At 38.2% G+C, this 20,482-nt stretch overlaps 1 protein-coding gene and 1 pseudogene across 3 annotated transcripts in view; both read right to left on the bottom strand.

The window, feature by feature from the left end:
* MIB1 (MIB E3 ubiquitin protein ligase 1) overlaps nt 1-20,482 on the bottom strand; it is a 144,421-nt gene that overhangs the window by 117,085 nt on the left and 6,854 nt on the right. For all 3 annotated transcript variants that reach the window (XM_019653864.1, XM_019653865.1, XM_019653866.1), the window contains exons 2-3: nt 4,487-4,658; nt 2,537-2,666 (exon numbers count right to left, since the gene is read on the bottom strand). In XM_019653864.1, coding sequence (XP_019509409.1) covers nt 2,537-2,666; nt 4,487-4,658 — 302 coding nt within the window. The remainder of the gene's footprint in view (nt 1-2,536; nt 2,667-4,486; nt 4,659-20,482) is intronic.
* Nucleotides 12,782-18,674, bottom strand: LOC109388821 (60S acidic ribosomal protein P1 pseudogene; annotated as a pseudogene).

The following is a 20,482-nucleotide window of genomic DNA, read 5'->3' as shown; positions in this document are numbered from 1 at the left end:
TCCTCCACAACTAGACTGAAGAACAAAACGACAGCAACTTGTCTGTTCCCCTTCCCCCAATTCCCCAATAAAAATCTTTTTAAAAAAATAAATAAATAAATGCTAAAACTTTTATAATACAAAAAACAAGCAACTAAATATAAATGAATAAAAATTGGAATTAAAAAATTAAAACGAAAGATTTTTTTCACTGCAAGTTTGGGCCAAAACCTTGGGTGCACAGTATACACAGGAGTGCATTATACACGGAAAAATATGGTACATTTCATGGTCATTTTGACTCTGAGGAAAAGCCAGAAGTCTCATGGTGCCAGATCCGATGAGTAAGGTGGATGAGGACACACTGTAATGTTTTTATTTGACAGAAATTGCCATACCAGAAGCTATGTGTGACATGGAGCCTTTCTTTCCATTGTGATCAAAAAACACGGTGAATGTTGCTGCCGAGTGCCATCCAATGGAAAGAAAGGGATCTTCAATATGGGAAACGGTGCGTCAAGTCTTGGTAATGGTATGTGACAAATTTCAACTTGTTCAGTGCAGTCAGTTAGGTGTGAGCTACGCTTGAGAGAAGGTGTGTTTTAAAGTGTGCCATAAATCATCCTTCATCATGATAATGCTCCGTGTCACACATCAATTCTGGCACGGCAATTTCTGTCAAATAAAAACATTACGGTATGTCCTCATCCACCTTATTCACCAGATATGGCACTTGCGACTTCTGGCTCTTCCCCAAAGTCAAAATGACCATGAAAGGAAAACGTTTTTAATTGATTCGGGACATGGAGGCAGACACTCAAAAAGGAGGACTTCCAGAACTGCTTCAGAAACTGGCAAGAACAACGGGACAAGTATGTTCAAAGCAGGGGGAGGGGAGTATTTTGAGGGAGGTTAATGGCAATGTGTCTTTATTATTTTTTTATTTAAACATTCACAGTATTGTTTGACCACACTTTTTACATTTTAAACATTGCCCTGTGTGATACAGGACTGCTATAAGTGGTTGTGGAAGTTGTTCACTGCACAAGGGGCCTCGCCAAGGAGAAGAGCAAAGGCTAGCATCCAGCCCAAGCTCTTCTTACCAAGATGTTATGTGCTGCGGCAAGGCTATTCCTACGCCCCCTGCCTCCCAAAGGAGTTCCTTTTCACTGCCATTGCTTTGCCAACCATGTCCTCATTAGCACTCCATTCATCTAGAGGTGGTACCTTTTCCAAATTCACACTACCCTATTTTTCTTTTCAGAGCAGTGCTTCTCAAACTTTAATGTGCATATAAATGACTTAGGGATCTTGTTAAAATGAAGAACCTCATTTAGAAGGTCTAGGGGAAAGGGGACCTATTACATTTCTAACAAGATGTCAGGTGACACCAATGCTGCTGATCCACAGGCAACACTACAGTCACAGAATTCAGATTTATATTTGTCTGTCTCCCCTAATTTGAATACAGATTTCAGGAGAATAGGAACTTTGTCTCTTTTCTTTATTGCTATATCCCTGATGCCTGGAAAAGAACTCTGCATATAGTAAGTACTAAATTAATATTTATTGAATTTTTTAAAATCACGTTTTCTTCCTTAATAAAAATCAAAATACTTAAAATATTATGGCTAAAGTATATCTCTCTGACTTCCAAACATTAAAGTTAGACCTCATACCTTAAAATGAAATCAATATAAAATACTCTGAATTTAGAAAACATCTATTTGAAAAAAAGTTTAAAATTCTTAACTCAAAAGAATCTATATAGCACCAAGTTGTACAAAAGAGGCTTTCGGGTTCCTGTGAAGAGTTCCTCAGATGATACAGACTTTAAAATCATCATTCCTCATTGCTAAAAACAATTTTTCAGGAAAGTAACATGGAACTGATAACGATTGACATTTAAGTCTCAAATGTGAAATGTTACTCATTTCAGTACATCTAGCACCTAGTATAACACAGAATATACATATTCAGTATTTGTTGACTGAACCAATGAATGAATAATCAGCAAAAGCAACTTAAAATCCAAAATGAATAAAATTACAACCCACTTAGCCTAATATCTCTGGCTCTCCTACTCCAGTGAAACAGGTTCTACAAAATTCCCTTCAGAGTAACTGCTTTAATTGACCCCTAGACAGCTCTACACACTACCTGAGAAGAGTAACAGAGTTAAGGTCCCTAAGGAAATGGAATATAAAACAAGTAAATTTAAATGAAATTTTAATAGCAAGAAAATTGAAAGGATGAGATACTGCTTTGCAAGGACTGGACCAAACAGGATGTTCAGGAAGCCATTCTGGGCACAAAATGGCAATATAAAGCCTAAAGGTGGAAAGATAAAATCTACCCAACAACCTTCTCAAGAAATGCCAATATACACAACAAAGCAGAAACAATCTTTTTTCCTTCAAAAAAAAGGGAAATGAAGATTTTTAAAATTGTTATTGACATAGGAAAAAATGGACCAAGAAATTCAATTATAGTAATAAAAATCTCCTGAACATACCATATTCTAGAATCACATGATGAACTAAGAAAAAAATTTTACCTTTCCCCTACGTCCATTTCCTCCATCCTGATCTTCCCACTGCCAGTCTACTCCTCGTACCACTCTGGCACCTGCAAAGATCCCTCTGGCTGTAATCTTCTTAGATTTTCTACGAGACTCTAACAGAACCCTAAAAATAAAATTATTTATTTTCAAATGTATATAAAAATAGGTAACAATAATTTATTTTTTAAAACAAGATAATATAAAAGGTTATTTTGAAAATATAAAAATGTTTCTTTGTTCTGGTTAATATAGCATGTTATAGGAATACCTTCTACATTCCAGAGGTGGTGATGACAATGACAGTAGTAGCTGGAATAATATAAACAGCTAATGTTTACTGAAACTTTATACATAAAAGTACTTACAGAAATGTAAACTCTGTTACACTCCTTAAGAGGAGGGTATTTTTATATTATCCATTTTACAAAGAAGGAAACTGAGTCTTAATGAGTTAAGTAATTTACCAAAGGTCACAAATGTTAAATGGTAATGGAATCCACATATGAACCCAGTTTAACCACTTCAGGGTATCATTACATTCTTCACTACTTTAGAGATGGAAACCTCAAATCCCTACAACTGTGAGGCAAATAATATAATGAGGGCCTAAGAAAGACAGCACCACAAAAATGACAAATGGCAGGCAAGTGGCACTTGACCTACGGCTTAGGAAGACAACAGGGAGTGGTAGGGACTTTGCTGAACTCAAGAGCATGATTTGTCTAAAGGGTACAGGTGCTCCTGTGCTTCAGCCAACTCTTGCCATGAACAAATGCAGGTTCAGTGTTTGAGTCTTCTGGAGTAGGTGCGTGGATGGGAGGGAGCGTGTGTGGGTGTGTGTTAAGAATTCATAAGCTTTGATTTTTGTGTGAAATCACCTGATTTCAAAAGGTTAGCAATTGCTCAAAAATAAGAGCACTTTATATGCCAAGAAAAATATATCTGTGGCCTGGATTTGACCTACACTAGCCTGTCTCCAATGTATAGCATACCTACAGAAGATTCTGGACCCTGATAAAGATTCAAAACTCAACTATCTGGACCAGCTGGGTTCTCCAAGGCCACCTAGTCCTTCCTCTTCTACAATCCTTCTCATTCATAAAATCAAAAAGATTTGGAGAGGAAGGGTTCTTTTTTTTTTCTACATTTATCTCATTATCCGATTCGATTTTAAAATGTCTTAATTATACTCTAACTTTAAAAATTGTAACCAAAAGACAAAAATAACTCGTTCAAAATTGCTTAGTTAATAAATGGGAGGACCATAATTTGAACTGAGACACTATGACACCAAAATCCACACTACTCCTGCTGCCTCCCTATGACTGGCTAGATTCTTACTCCTATGTATATCCGTATCTACATGAGAAGACTAAATTGCCTGAAATTCTGCACTCATTCACAGTTAACACTCCTCTCTCTTGCTACTAAGACACTTAATACATATCTCTGCGTAGAGTCCAAAACATCACATGATAATCACTGTTGATCAAATAATCCCTTAACTTGTAAACTACTAAGGAATACTGTGCCTTATTTGTCCTTGAATTTGCACAAGCATACTATCCCAAAGTCTTAATAAATGCCTCTTGATTCAATCAGTGGGCCCTAGTGGTATCAACTAATAGAATAGAAGGCATTGCAAGAAGAAAATAATCAGCCTTTCTTGTGCTGCCCTTGCATTTCCAAACACTGAGCAGTGCTAAGTTTCTATAAGAGAGAAAGAACAGCCCAGACTATCTTGGAAAAACACATATAGCCCTATCTTCACAGAGCTCTTTTCTTGCTATATGGCAGGACTGGTCCATATCTAGCCTTTTATTTGCTACCTCCTGACTAAAGCAGCTGTCAGAAGCTTTCCTAATTCTAATTCTAAGGTTCCATAGTATAAAAAATTTAATACTAACAAGGAATTATAACTGAAGAAAAAATTGTTTCCCATACCGCTCACTTCCTGGTGTAGTAATTCTATAGAAGCGATGCCTTAAATGATGTTTATCTCCATGATAACAAACTGTGCACAAATCATAATTTGTACACTCTGCACACTTCCATCGTATGCCAATGATTGGTTGCTGACGGCAAGTATCACACATGGTTCCATCATGCTTGATACCTATTAAAACAAGAATACATGCTTACATTAATTACAGATATTACCTACTTGTATATTATTCCCTAAGGGGAAAAATACAAACACAGCATTTTACAATGTGTTTCAGTAAAGTAGGAAATAATATTTCAAATGTACCATATATAGTTTCAAGATAACAGATTTGCAAATGTTTTAGTAAGCACAAACTACAGACTAATTATTTTCTATCCCTTCTTTTCATCATTAGTAAGAACATTTTTCAGTAGCATTTTCCTGTTCTCATCCACAAACTGAAACTTAGGTTCAATCCAGAGAAAGAAAGAATCCTTTAAAACCAAGTAGATGTTTTAGACTTCAAACACTCAGGAATTTTTTGAGGGATTTGAACCTATTCTCCAAGCAAATAATTACTAAAAAGAAAAGACAATTTTATCCTCATGGTATCATAAAAGCAAACTATTAAGCATTTATCTCTAGGTATTAAGAACTTTTTCAGCATAAACAATAAACTTCAGAAAATGATTAGCAAGCAAGTTTCCCAGTTTAAAGGATAACAATATACTATAGTTGAGTTTGTTTTAGTTCTGTTTTTTTTTTCTTAAGGAATAAGAAGTAAAAATCTCTAGAAAAAAAAAAAAAGCACTTGGACTAGAAGGTGCAAGATGGCAAAATAGGTAAATGCTATGTCCACCGCCTCCAAGGACCGCATAAAATTACAACTAAATTACAGAACAATCAACTGTGAGAAACAACTAAAGACTGGCTGAACAGAACCCCTACAACTAAGGATATAAAGAGGCCACATCGAGACTGGTAGGAGGAGCAGAGATGCAATACGGGCTGACCCCAAACCCCCAGGTAGTGGTTGAGCACTGGGAAGGATACCTCAGCAGCAGAGGTATGCCCTGAAGAGTGAGGGGTCCCAGCCCCACACTGGGTTCCCAAGTACAGGGATCCTGTGACAGGAAAACAAGTCCCCACAACATCTGGCAGGGAAAATTAGCGAGGATTCTCTCTGTCCATCCTGGTGAGACAGAAGGTGGCTGGAACCCAGACATCCTCTTAAATGGCCTGCACCTAGACTCACTCACTCAGAGGCACTCACTCTGGTGACTCAAGAGGCTCCAGAAATATACAGAGAAAGACTGAGTTGTGTAGCTTCAAGGCGAGGGCTAGAGAAACAGTGGCCGTTATCCATGTGAGAAGCGGCCACACATGTAGCCTACAGGAGGGCACCATCTTTTCCCCATTGAGCCCCCATTGAACCAAATCTGAGATTGCACACGTCTGGTAAAATCCACACGTGCACACACTCCCTTGGTGAATTCCTTGGAACCCACTCAGCTGGTATAGCATTGCCTGGGGCACCCTCACCTCCTGGGCAGCCAGCCCTGGCCTACAAGCTGTGGGAGGCTTGTACAGCAGCAGCCTGCAGTGGCCTGGGAAATTTTCGGTGGCAGGCAGTCAACTCCAGCTCAGACTGCAGCCCTTCTTGGGCAGCTCTCAGGGATCTCCAGGCCCGAATCCAGCAGTGGCTGGCAGCAGTGTTCTCAGGGCATTTTGCTCTTTATTAGTGCAAGAGCTGAATCTGCATTAACAATGTAAAACCAACTGGCCACATCCTGTGACTTCTGGGACCCTGCCACACGCAATAAAACTACTCATATCGCACGACATCACTCGTTTAACAAGTTAAAATGTATTATTAGGTTGTGCAAAAGTAATGCCGCTAATAGAAATGTTTGCTCGTCTTGCAGAACACTCGCAAACCAAGTTACTCGCAATCCAAGGTTTTACTGTACCATGAACAATTATACGCCAACAAATTGGATAATCTGGCAGGAAGACGTGGATAAATTCCTAGAAGCATACACTCTTCCGAAGCAGAATCAAGAAGAAACAAAAAATTAGAATCGATCAATTACTACAAAATCAAATCAGTAATCAACAAGCTCCCAACAAATAAGTCCTGGAACAGATGGCTTTACAGGTAAATTTTACCAAACATTAAAAAAAGAACAAAAAAAAAACCCCTATTTTTCTCAAACTATTCCAAAAATTTCAAAAGAAGGGGTTGTTCCCAAGCGCTTTCTATGAGCCCACCATTACCCTGATTCTAAAACCAAAGACATTACAAAAAATGAAATTATAAGCTGATATCCCTAATGAACATAGATGCAAAAGTCCTGAACAAAATATCAGCAAACCAAATTTAGCAATACTTTAAAAAGATCATACACCACGATCAAGTGAGATTTATTCCTGGTATACAAGATTGGTTCAATATCCACAAATCAATTAACATGATATACCACATAAACAAAATGAAAAATAAAAATCATATGATCATATCAATTGATGTAGAAAAAGTGTGTGAAAAATCCAGCATCAATTTATGATAAAAAGAACTCTCAGCAAAGTGGGAATAGAAGGAACATATCTCAACATAATAAAGGCCATATATGATAAGCCCACAGCTAACATCTTACTCAACAGGGAAAAGCTAAAAGCAATCCCTTTAAGATCAGGAACAAGACAAGAATGTCCACTTTCACCACTTTTATTCAATATAGTACTGGAAGTCCTAGCCACAGTAATGAGAAAAGAAAAAGAGAACCCCAAATTTTCCACAAAAATAAAACTATTAGAACTGATAAATGAATTTAGTAAAGTAGCAGAATACAAAATTAATATTGAGAAATCAGTTGCATTCTTATACACCAATAACAAACTATCAGATAAGAAACAGTGCCATTTACAATTGCATCAAAAAAATAAAATGCCTATGAATAAATTTAACCAAGGAAGTAAAAGACCTGTACTCAGAAAATAATAAGACATTGAAGAGAGAAATTAAAGATATAAATAAATGGAAGCACATACCACGCTCGTGGAAAGGAGAAATTAATATAGTTAAATTGTCCATACTACCCAAAGCAATCTATAGATTCAATGTAATCCCTATCAAAATACCAATGACATTTTTCACAGAACTAGAAAAAATAACCCTGAAGTTATATGGCACCATAAAAGACCCTGAGTAACCATGGCAATCTTGAGAAAGAACAAAGGTGGAGATATCATGCTACCTGGTATCAAACTATACTACCATGTTTCCCCGAAAATAAGACCTAGCTGGGGAAGAAGCCCTAGCATGATTCCTCCAGGATATGGAGGGCACGCACCCTTCATATGAGGGTTTTATGACCTGTTTCAGGGAGAATGGTGCCTTTTCCACAAACTCCTTCAGCTTAAAATATTCAGTATACCAAGGTGCCATATTTTGGCACCTAAAATCATGTGAGGGCTTATTTTTCAGCTATGCCTTATTTTCGGGTAAACAGGGTATACGGCTATAGTAATCAAAACAGAATGGTATTAGCATAAAAACAGACACATAGATCAATGGAACAGAATAGAGAGCCGAGAAATAAATCCATGCATGTATACGGTCACTTTATGACAAAGGAAGCAAGACTATACACTGAGGTAAAAACAGTCTATTCAATAAATGGTGCTGAGAAAATTGGACAGATACATGCGAAAAAATGAAACTGGACCATCTTCTTACTCTATACACAAGAATAAACTCAAAACGGATTAAAGACGTAAATATAAGACCCAAAACCATAAAACTCCTAGAAGAAAACATAGGCAGTAAACTCTCAGACTTTACCCTTAGTAATATTTTTACTGGTGTATCTCCTCAGGCAAAGGAAATAAAAAATAAATGGGGCTACATCAAACCAAGAAGTTTTTGCACAGCAAAGGAAACCATCAACAAAACGAAAAGACAGCCTACTGAATGGGAGAACATATTTGCCAATGATACATCTGATAAGGAGTTAATATCCAAAATCTATAAAACTCATATAGCGCAACACCAAAAAGCAAATAATCCAGTTGAAAAAATGGGTAGAGGACCTACATAGAAATTTCTCCAAAGAGGACATACAGATGGCCAACTTATGAAAAATGCTCAACATCACTAACCATAAGAGAAATGCAAAAAGAAATTAAAACCACAATGAGATATCACCTCATTCATACCTGTCAGAATGGCCATGATCAATAAATCAACAAACAAGTGTTGGCAAGGATGTGGAGAGCAGGGAAACCTCATGCCCTGTTGGTGAGATTGACAACTGGTGCAGTCACTATGGAAAACAATATGGAGGCTCCTCAAAAAATTAAAAATACAACTACCTTATGACCCAGCAATTCCACTCCTGGGTATTCACCCAAGAAAATCCGAAATACGAATGTGAAAAGATGTATGTATCCCTATGTTCACTGCAGCGCTGTTAATAATAGCCAAGATATGGAAACAACTTAAATGCCCATCAATAAACAGATAATTGAATAAAGAAATTGTGGTACATATGCATATATAAAATGGAATGCTACTCTGCCACAAAAAAATTATAATTCCCTAAGGACAACATACCAAAAGTAAATTAAAGAATTAAATATTCAAAAAGAAAATCATGAAAGTGCTTGAAAAAAAGTTGAACAGCACATTTTATAATTTTTAATAGTCTTTCTAAGCACGACACAAAATCTAGAAGTCACATGCATGCCCATGTGAGCACACATATATATACATAATATAAACAGAAAACCTGAAAGCCCACTCCAAACTGCTGACAATGATTGGGGGTACACAGATGGAAAAGAAAAAGGCACTTTTCACCTTTTCTTCTATATACTTTTGAATTCTTTAGTTTTATTACAAGCATATTAAAATTCCCTAATTTTAAGAAGAAAACACAAAACAATAGATAACCAACTTTATCCATTCAAATTGACACAGATTAAATATAATGTCACTGCATGTGAAAATGGTGTCAAGAGACCAGTCAGATACTGCTAAGAGGGAAATAAAATCAATGCGACCTCTACAGAAGGTACTTGGCAAAATGTTTCAAATGCCTTAAAAGACTTCGACCCTGCCTTCACATTTTTTAAAAGGTACATCCAAAGGTAGTAAACTGTAGTAGATAAAAACAAAAATTTAACATAACTGATGACAAAAAATATGGGGCTATTTATGGTAAACTATGGTAATTCATAGAGGGAATTCTATGCAATTATTAAACGATGCTGTAAAAGAAATGTTATTGACATAGTAAACTATATTATTATTTTACAAAGCAGTTTAGAAAGAATTACAGTATGCCATTTTGGTAAATAAATTACATTATATATATATATCATGTACCAAGAAAAACTAGAAATATAATCCCCAAAATGTGCTGATGGGGGTTACCCTTTGTAGTTTTCCAAGTTTTCTACACTGAGTGTGTATTAATTCTAGAAAGCAGCTCAGTGAGTAGGGGCATTTAATATGCAGTATAAACATCAGAAATGCTGGTATATATCATTTATAATTAAAAGCTAAAACAAACAAAAACATGGGCGACTCTAAGTAAATATTTACAGAAACCAACTTTTAGATAATTACTTTAGCAACAGGATATGTAACTGCTACTTATAAGTTTTATTACTTTTAACCCTTATACTAACTGAGCTATTCCATGATTATGGAAAGAAAATATATACCTTATCAAAGCATATTTCTCATTGCCACATACCTGAAGTTAAGAGTCTAATCTGTCTAACTAAAGGAAAGTACCATGATCAAGAACATCATAATTAATATCAAATAGCAGTAATAGTAAATGTCCGAACATGGTTAAGTTTCTGAACAAAGTCTAAAATAGGTCTCTGATGTCATCACAAAAAGTAAAATGCACTACACAAATGGTAACTTACCACTATGCATTTAGAGGTTTATCCTAAACTATCTGTGCACTCTTCAAATGAGAGTTAGTTGATGAAAAGCGTAGGGAAAATATTTCCCAACCTCCTGACCAGAAAGAGAAAAGTGCAGTTTTCAGCTATTTACATATGTTTCATTTCTATGTTCATTTTCCACAAAGTACAATGATAAAAGTCACGAGCTCATAAAGTACAGGCTTTCTTTAAAAGCAGCCATTTAAACACACAATAATAACTGGTTTGAAAAAAAAAAAGCCCTTCTACAATTCATGGTTTTAAAGAATACTTCAGGAAAACCATTAATGCACACAAAAGCACATCCAAATCCTTTTTTCGGTTCCCACAGTTCAAACACTAACAAAGCTACTGAACAGCTGTGAAACAGACTAATGCTGAGAATTGGAAAAAAGTAAACAAAGAAACCCACTCCACTACCAAAATGAGCACTACAGAATTTTGAATGAAAATACAGTGAACTGGACTTAAAATAAAAGTTGATATTTAAAGAAAACATAAAACAGGAGAAAGGCATTAAGTAAACAAGGCCAAAATTTTAACTGATGTCTCACACTGGTAGCTTTTTTTGTTTCCTCTTATTACATCCAGCCAATTTATGCTCATCTAAAACCATTTCCTCCCAGTCTGAACTTCCACGGCTCTGGCAAGAGTTATTTCTTAAAATTTTCATTTCATAAAACTTAATTCCCTAACTAAACCTATTGGTGATTTTTCTCCTTCCTATAGGATACCACGTTACCCTCAAGAGTTAATGTTCTTTCCCTTTGCTAAGCTTTATGAAGACATCTGCCACTGTTAAATGAACCACCTGATAGCTTTTGACTCATTCTACTAATGCTCAAATGACCATCTGCTCTACATTTTAATGGCATCTCCCCTAAATTCAATAACTTGAGAATTTATATAGCTTAAGTTTCTTTGTTGGAAAATTTTATGAGAACAGTAAAACATGCTAATCAAGGTCAATAACCACAAGTCAAGACAGCCAATGAAAACAGCTCAAATTTGCAAAGCACTGATTTATATAAGCAAGATGTTGAACTTCTAGATAGAAAAGACCATTGAAAGAACTGAAGTTCTCACTACAGGAGTTCACTATACAAAGTACTTCAACATGGAACAAGAATATCTAAATTAACACTTTGTATAATAGCAAAAGTAAACAATATAATTGTTCATTAACAAGAAAGTGGCAACATAATATATTAAGTATACAAATGGAATAACTAAAATGAACAGCAACACAATTCAACATGAATGGACAGCAATGCTGAACTTTTTAATTATACGAGAATAACAAATGTTGCAAATAACGCACTATATATTGTTTACAGATGTAGAAAAATATAACATAAATGTAAAGAAACCCATGGGAATAACTATTAATAATTTCTAGATAGTGGTTACCTCAGGAGAAGAAAGGAATGAAATTGGGAAGTACACAGTATTTCAAATATATTAATAATCTTTTCTCTCTAGATGGGTTCACAGGTATTTATTAATCATTTCTTTACTTGGATATTTAAATATTATGTGATAATTTTTTTAACTTTTTAAAATAAAAAAATAAAAATCCCTAGTAGACGTTGCCTAGTTAACCCTGTAAATTTTTGCCCTAATTAACACATTTAGCCTAACACTAAAAAAAAAAATAAATAAATAAATATATATATATATATATATATATATATATATATATATATAAAAGCTATTAACCAGTATTTAAATGTAATTACTTATCGTGGCATAATTGTTGTTGTCATTCAACCAACCAAGTAATCCTATTTCTGACTTATGGATTCATTCAACTTTAACCCCAAATCAATGTGACAAAATATTTACAGAGATTAAGAGTGTTAACCAGGGAACCGCCAGGTGGCTCAGCTGGTTAGAGTGCGATCTCTGAGCAACAGGGTCGCTGGTTCGATTCCCACATGGGTCAGTGAGCTGCGCCTCAGTTGCCAAGGGGTGACCAGATGGCTCAGCTAGTGAGAGCGCATGCTCTTAACAACAAGATTGCCAGTTTGACTCCTGTACAGGGTGGGATAGTGGGCTGTGCCCACCCCCACCCCATCCCATCCCCGCCCTACTGCAACTAGACTGAAAGCAGTGACTGAACTTGGAGCTAAGCTTGCACCCTCCACAACTAAGATTGAAGGACAACAATTTGACTTGGAGCTGATGGGTCCTGGAAAAACACAGTGTTCCCTTTCTCTAATTCCCCAACACTAGTCCCCTCCCCAATTCCCCAATAAAAAACTTAAAAAAAAGAAAAAAGTGTTAACCAACTAGGGTATGTATCTTATTTAACAACTAGAGTATGTATCTCATTTTCCCTGAAATTCCTAATGAGGCTGAGGCTTTGGTGACCTGCCACCACCTTGTTGGTATATTCCACATTCCTTATTCTTGAGAAATACTAAATTAATGAAACAGAATTATCATTAATAATACTAACCACTATTTATTAGTACCAAGTTCAGTGCTTCACACACATTTTATTTAACCTTCCCAACAATCCTAAAAGGTAGGCATTATTATCCCCACTTGAAGAAACTGAGGCTCAGAGAAGTAACTTGCCTAAAGTCACACATTAGTTAAGTGGCAGGTTCAAATTCAAACCCAGGTGGATCTGATTACAAAGCTTGGCCTCTGACACTCTTCACTCCGCCAGGTTTTTCTTTCCTTTTCTTTTTTCCTACTTAGCTCTGACCTTATCTGAAAAATAATTACATATCTAGGTCATCATGTTCCCCATTCAACCTATTGAATTCAAAATAGATGCTACTAAATCCTATTCTAACATTCAAATAAATCTTATAAAGATAGATTTTAAACATTGAAAAGATTATCTATTTTTTAGTTAATTGCAACAGTGTGATATGAAACACCATCTACTTCCAACCAATTCTTGTTAATACATTAAGAAAATAACTTTGAAGGTGTCTCACCCAAAATCTACTACTTCTTCATCATTTCTTTTCTGTTGGACAAGTTATTCTCTCATCTATTTTTGTGGCTTCTCCTACTCTACTTTTTTACAAGCGTGAATAATAAAATTACAATCATGCCCCCCACACATTTTAAATTCAGGATTTCGAATTTATTTATTCAAATATAAAGTGAAACACCTTCTAATTCATTTGTAAGAAATGATTAGCATCACAAAAAATAGAAAACTACCAGCTAAATTTCAATAAAAAATTAAAAGATTTTTATTAAAATATAGCTAACACATAATATTATATTAATTTCAGGTATGCACCAGTTATGCAACATTTATATGCCTACAGAAGTGATCACCATTAAGTACAGCAACAATCTGACACCATACTACCATATCACAATATTATTGACTATATTTCCTATGTTGTATATTACAAACCCAAGACTTATTTTATTTTATTCCTTATTCCCCTTATTTTAACCTTATTCCCCTTTATCTTTTTAAAATTTTTCAATTACAGTTGATATTCAATATTTTTTATATTAATTTCATGGTACACCACAATGGTTAGACATTTATATGATTTAAGAAGCGATCCCCCTGGGCCGGCCGAGTGGCTCAGCTGGTTAAGAGCTCGCTTGGGAGCGCCAGCTCTGAGCAGCAGGGCTGTGGTTCGGATCCCACATTGAGGGCCAGTGACGCTCACCCTCTGCAGCTAAGATGATGAACAACAGCTCAATCTGGAACTGGGCTGCTGTGAGTCGCCAGCGAGGGCGGAGGCTGCAGCGGGGCTGCAGTGGGCTGCCGGGAACCACTGTGAGCAGCTGTCCAGAGGCCGGCGACCAATTGCCTCACCCGGGGAAGAGCACAATGATCATACCAACATGGGACAGTGAAGCAACATCCTCCACAACTAGACTGAAGAAAACAGCAATTTGTCTACCTGTCTGTTCCCCTTCCCTGATTCCCCAACGCTGTTCCCCTCCCCCAATTCCCCAATAAAATCTTAAAAAAAAAAAAAAAAGTGATACCCCTGACTAGTCTAGTAGCCACATGGTACTACACATAGTTATTACCATATTATTGACTACATTCCCTATGCTTTACTTTAAATCCTTACGACTGTTTTGTAACTACCAATTTGTTCTTAATCCCTTCACCTTTTTCACCCTACCCTCAACTCCCCTCCCATATATCACCCCAATAAATCTAGTATCCATCTGACACCATACAGTTATTACACTATTATTGACTACATTCTTTATGCTATACCCTACATCCCCATGACTACTTTGTAATAACCTATTTGTACTTCTTAATCCCTTCCCCTTTTTCACCCACCCCAACCCCCCTCCCATCTGGCAACCATCAAAATGTTCTCTGTATCTATGAGTTTGTTTCTGTTTGATTTGCTTATTTTGTTCTGTAGATTGCATTTATAAGTGAAATCAGGACATCTGTCTTTCGCTATCTGACTTAATACACTCAGCACAATACCCTCTAAATTCATTCATGTTGTTGCAGATGGCATGATTTCACTCTTTTTTATGGCTGAGTGATATTCCATTGTATGTACCAACTCTTCCTTATCCATTCAACCATTAATGGACACCCGGGTTGCCTCTATAACTTGGGTATTGCAAATAATGCTTCAATGAACATAAGGATGCACATGTCCCTTCAAAGTAGTGTTTTGGGTTTCTTTGGATAAATACCCAGAAGTGGGATTACTGGGTCCTTCTTTGTCTCTTGTTACAGACTTTGTTTTTAAAGTCTATTTTGTCTGGTATAAGTACTGCTACGCCAGCTTTTTTTCTCATTTCCATTTTCACAAAATACCTTTTCCCATCCCTTTACTTCCAGTCTGTGTGCCTTTTGATCTAAACTGATTCTCTTACACACAGCATATGTATGGGTCTTGTTTTCTTATCCATTCAGCTACCCTATATCTTTTGATTAGAGCATTTAATCCATTTACATTTAAAGTAATTGTTGGGAGCTATGTAGTTATTGCCATACTAGTTTGGTGGTGTTGAACTCCTCTAGCTTTTTTATTGTCTGGGAAACTCTTTACCTTCCTGTAAGTCTAAATGATAGGTTTGCTGGGTAGAGTAATCTTGGTTTTAAGTCCTTGCTTTTCATCACTTTAAATATTTCAGGCCACTCCCTTGTGGCGTGCAATGTTTGTGTTGAAAAATTAGCTGATAAGTCTTATGGAAGCACCCTCATAGGTAACTAACAGCTTTTCTCTTGCTGCGTTTAAGAGTCTTTGTCTTTAACTTTTGGCATTTTAATTATGATGTGTCTTGGTGTGGGCCTCTTTGGGTTCATCTTATTTGGGACTCTGCATTTCCTGAGCTTAAATATCCATTTCCTTCTCCAGGTTAGGAACATTTTCTGTCACCATTTCTTCAAATAAGTTTTCAATTCCTTGCTCTCTTCTCCTCTGGTACCCCTATGATGTGAATGTTGGTACCCTTGATGTTGTCCCAGAGGTTCCTTAAACTGTCCACATTTTTTGGGGTTTTTTCTTTTTGTTGTTGATTAGGTGTTTTCTCTTACCTATCTTCTAAATCGCTGATTCAATCCTCTGTTTCATCTAATCTACTCTTAATTCCCTCTAAGGCAATCTTCATTTTGTTATTGTATTCTTTTTTTTTAAGATTTTTTTTATTGGGGAATTGGTGAATGGGAACAGTGTTGGGAAATTGGGAAAGGGGAACAACCAAGTTGCTGTCCTTTGATCTTAGTTGTGGAGGGCGCAGGCAGCTCAGCTCCAAGTCTAGTTGCCATCAGGTCGCCTGTCAGCAGCTCGCAGCCACTCAGGTCAAGATGCTGTGTTCAATCTTAGTTGCAGGTGGGCATAGCCCACCAACCCATGCAGGAGTCGAACCGGCAACCTTGTTGTTAGGAGCATGTGCTCTCACCAGCTGAGCCATCCTGCCACCTGTTGGCAGCACAGCGGCAGCTCAGCTCGGGTGCAGCTCACTGGCCCATGTGGGAATTGAACCAGCTCAGAGCTCAGGCTCTTAACCAACTGAGTCATTTGGCTGGCCCTCATTATTGTATTCTTTATTTCTGACTGTTCTTTATGTTTTCTATCTCCATTTTTATGTCTCCTATCTCTTTGCTGAAGCTCTCCCTGAGGTTATTGAGCATCCTTATAACCAGTTTTGAACTCTGCATCTGGTAGATTGCTTGTCTCTGTTTTGTCTAGTTCTTTTTCTGGAACTTTGTTCTATTCTTTATTTGGGGCATGTTTCTTTGTCTCCCCATTTTGGCTACCTCCCTGTGTTGTTTCTATGTAGTGGGTAGGGCTGCTGTCTCCTGGTCTGAGTAGAGTGGCCTTATGTAGTAAAGGTCTTGTGGGTCCCAGTGGTGCAGTCTCACCGGTCACCTGAGCTGGGTGCTCCAGGTATGCCTTTTGTAGGTTGTGTGTACCCTTCTGTTGTAACGGAGCCTTGGTTACTGTTTACACATCAATAGGAGGGACTGACCCTCAGGCTGATTGGTTGTGAGGGCTGGCCATGACTACAGTGGAGGAGTTGTGGTGCAGGGGCTGACCCTACAGAGCAGGATCAGTTCAGCAGGGCTCTGGTGCCTGCCCATTCTGCCCTTTGGGTGTGTCATCCTTGGAGGTAGCCAGGTGATTCTCTAGCTCGGTCCGAAGCTGGCCACTAGGTGTGCTAGCCCCAAGTCCTCCTGGGAGGGGACCTGCTGCAGGCCAAGTTCAGTCACAGCCTGTACTCTGACCAGGGCCACCTGGCATGAGCCACAAAGCAATCCACAGATGGTCACCACCCACCCTATGCTTGGAGGTGCCTCGAGAGTCCATTTTGCAAACCAAGGCCAGCTGTCACTAATGCTGGGCTAGAGCTGCCAGAGGTATGGGACACACCAAAGCCAGATGTTGCTTATAAGGGTTTTGTGAACCTTTGAGAGGTTTTAGGAAAGTCTGCAGCATGAGCCAAGGCAGGTTGTTTATTGGGAAAAGCCACTGAAAGCAGTTTGGGTGTGCCCAAAAGTTGGATGGGGCAGGGTCTCAGAATCACCAGGGCAGGGCAAGCCAAGTTAGCCAGATTAATGGAGACTCAGATATGGTGGCCGCCTGCATCTGCACACCGAGACAGAGGAGGGCTCAACAACGAAACAATAGCTTCCACCAGCTCCTCTGGCCAGGAGAAAGCTGCCCCTCCAGCGCTTGCCCTGCAGCCAGACAACTCAGTTCCTCCTTGTATATCCCTGGCACCTTTTGAGCTGCTGCCCCAGCACTGGAGCTCAGAGTGAGTGAGTCCATCAGTGAGTAAGTCTATGCACAGGCTCTTTAAGAGGATCACCTGGGACTGCAGCTGCCTTCGTCTCACTCAGCCGCAATTTCCACTGGTTTTCACAACCGGAAGTTATGGGAACTTCTCTCGCTGGCACTGAAACTCTGGGCTGGTGAGTCTGGTGTGGGGCTGAGACCCCTTGCTCCTCTGGTGAAGGGGGAGGGGGAAGCCTCTGCAGCCAAGATATCCCTCTCGGCTTTTTTTTGTTGTTGTTCAGAGTTCAGCTTTTTATTGAACATGTTACTGACAAAAGAGGTTTGGTCAAAAAGACCAAAGCCCATGTCATCATCAGACTCCTCAGATTCTTCTTTCTTTGCTTCCACTTTCTTCTCCTCAGCTGGGGCAGCAATGGTGGAGGAGGCAGGACCTCCTACTGGTACAGCATCAGCTGCTGGGGCAGGTTTACCAGCCCCTACATTGCACATGAGGCTCCCGATGTTGACATTGGCCAGAGCCTTTGAAAACAAGCCTGGCCAAAAAGGTTCAACATTTACACCAGCTGCTTTAATGAGGGCATTAATCTTATCCTCCGTGACTGTCACCTCATCATCATGCAGGATGAGGACCGAGTGAGTAGATGCAGGCGAGCTCCAAGACGGAGGTCACGGTGCAGGTGAGTGCTGAGCGAGTGCTGCTAGGCGCAGTGCTCGTTGCCAGATGAAGTAAGGGCCTCACCCCAAAGCGGACTTAGCTTTCTCGGAAGGACCAAGCACCTTACCAGCAGCTGAGGAAAGCAAGATATCCCTCCCAATTTTAATGATTACACATGGGTGTGGGACAAGCCCACTCTGCATCTCTGCCCCTGCTACCAGTCTTGAGTTGGCTTCTTCTGTATGTTCTTAGTTGTAGGACTTTGCTTCAGCTAGACTCCAGGCAATTCTCATGATGATTGTTCTGTAGTTTAGTTCTAATTTTGATGTGGTCATGAGAGGAGGTTAGCACAGCATTTACCTACTGCACCATATTGGCCAGAAGTCCTCAATAAAATTTTTTTACTTAACTAATAAATAAGTTTGAAAAACAAGATCAAGACTTGATAGACACACTGTATTAGTCAGGGTTCAGTCAGGAGACAGAAACCACACCAATTCATCACCTCCAGCAATAGAGGAAAAAATGAAAAAAAAATGTAATTATTAAAATCTAAGGGGCTTAAAAGAGGGGTCCCATAGGGCTATGATCCAGGCTTTTAAAGAGGGGTTGGGATTAGCTGGTGCTGGGGTCACTAAGGTGGGGGCACATCAAGACTGTTTCTGGAAATAAGCATACTGGAATCAAATACTGATACTGAAATCCTGCTGTGTGAGGTGTTACCAACAGAAAGAGCAAACAAAATGGGAAACAGGAAGTCCCTTCTCCCCCTGCAGTCTTCCAGTCTCCTTCTAGCATCCCCTATTGGCAGAGACAACAGGGTTGTAGCAGGCAAAGGAGAAATACTGTGTGCAAAGTCTCAGCCCAGCTTCACAGTACAAAGCTGGAGGAAAATTTATATTTAATCTAATCCATTTATTTCATAGATAAAGGAAAAAGACAGCTAGCTGGCTTCTAACTTCTAATTGAAAATTTTCTCCCATACCAGGTAATATAATTATCTATGCTGCCCCTCACCACACACATATAAACATAAATATTAATGGACCAATTTTTCTCACAAAAGAAACTTTATACATGCATATCAAAGTGAGATTTCAGTAATTTGAATACTGGGTAAGATCTGATAGTTTAGTAGATATGACAATGTCATATCTTCTGCCAAGGGCCCAGCTTGGCTTCAAGAGTATAGGATGACTGGGACTTTGACCCACTATTTGGAACAAAGAAAACATAAAAGAATAAGATCCCCTGTAAAGTAAAAACACAATACTGTGATAGTAAAGGCTGACCAGCTGGAGAATCTGACAGCTTCGTGTGCAGCTCAATTACTTGCTTTGACAGCAAATCTCTCACAGGACTGATATGTTTTCTTACAGGAGGCTAAGTGTAATTATATATAACAAACTACCTGTTACATTCCATATACAAACACACAGAAAAACTATTAATGTCCAACAACAGTGTTACAGTACATGAATCAAATAACCATAACACAGGCTAGCATAAATTATTTAAATTTCCTAATCAATTTTCCTTCAGGAAAAGTAGTACAAACGGTGATCATTTCTTAACTACTACACTATAAACGGAAGAGAGAATGATAAGGAAAAAGCAATGAACTGACTGTTCATCACTACATCTGCCATTCACCATCTCTGTCGCTGGACAAGTTTCTTAATCTCTTTGAAACTCAGTTTCCTTTTTTTAGGTTAATATCAATCTAAATCAATCTAACCTCAGATCAAATGAGTCAAAAGCTCTTTGAAAACAGCATTTTATTCAGAAAATATTCATTCAGAGCCATGGCTTTGCTAGGAAATGGATCCAAGGAACACACAAACACACACACACACACACACACACACACACACACACACACACACACACTTTCCATACCCTCAAACTATTGGGTAGTCAGGAAAGTCATGACGTATTTTTCTGTTTTTCAATGCAAAAATGCATCATGACTTTCCTGACGACCCAATAATAACATAGTGCAAAAGACAATTACAACACAACATACCTGTGGCAACAGAAGCACAGAATGCATTGGAATTAAATGCCTAGCAATTAAAGAAGGTGGAGGAGAGACCCTGGTAGGTGGCTACCTGGAAACATATTCAAAAAGAAATATCTAATCCAACCAGAGGGAGATAAGGCAGTCCAGAACCAAAAAT

The sequence above is a fragment of the Hipposideros armiger genome, unplaced genomic scaffold, assembly GCF_001890085.2.
Source record: "Hipposideros armiger isolate ML-2016 unplaced genomic scaffold, ASM189008v1 scaffold_209, whole genome shotgun sequence".
NCBI lineage: Eukaryota > Metazoa > Chordata > Mammalia > Chiroptera > Hipposideridae > Hipposideros > Hipposideros armiger.
Note: the sequence above shows the minus strand (reverse complement) of the source record. Positions and strands in the feature narration are given on the sequence as shown.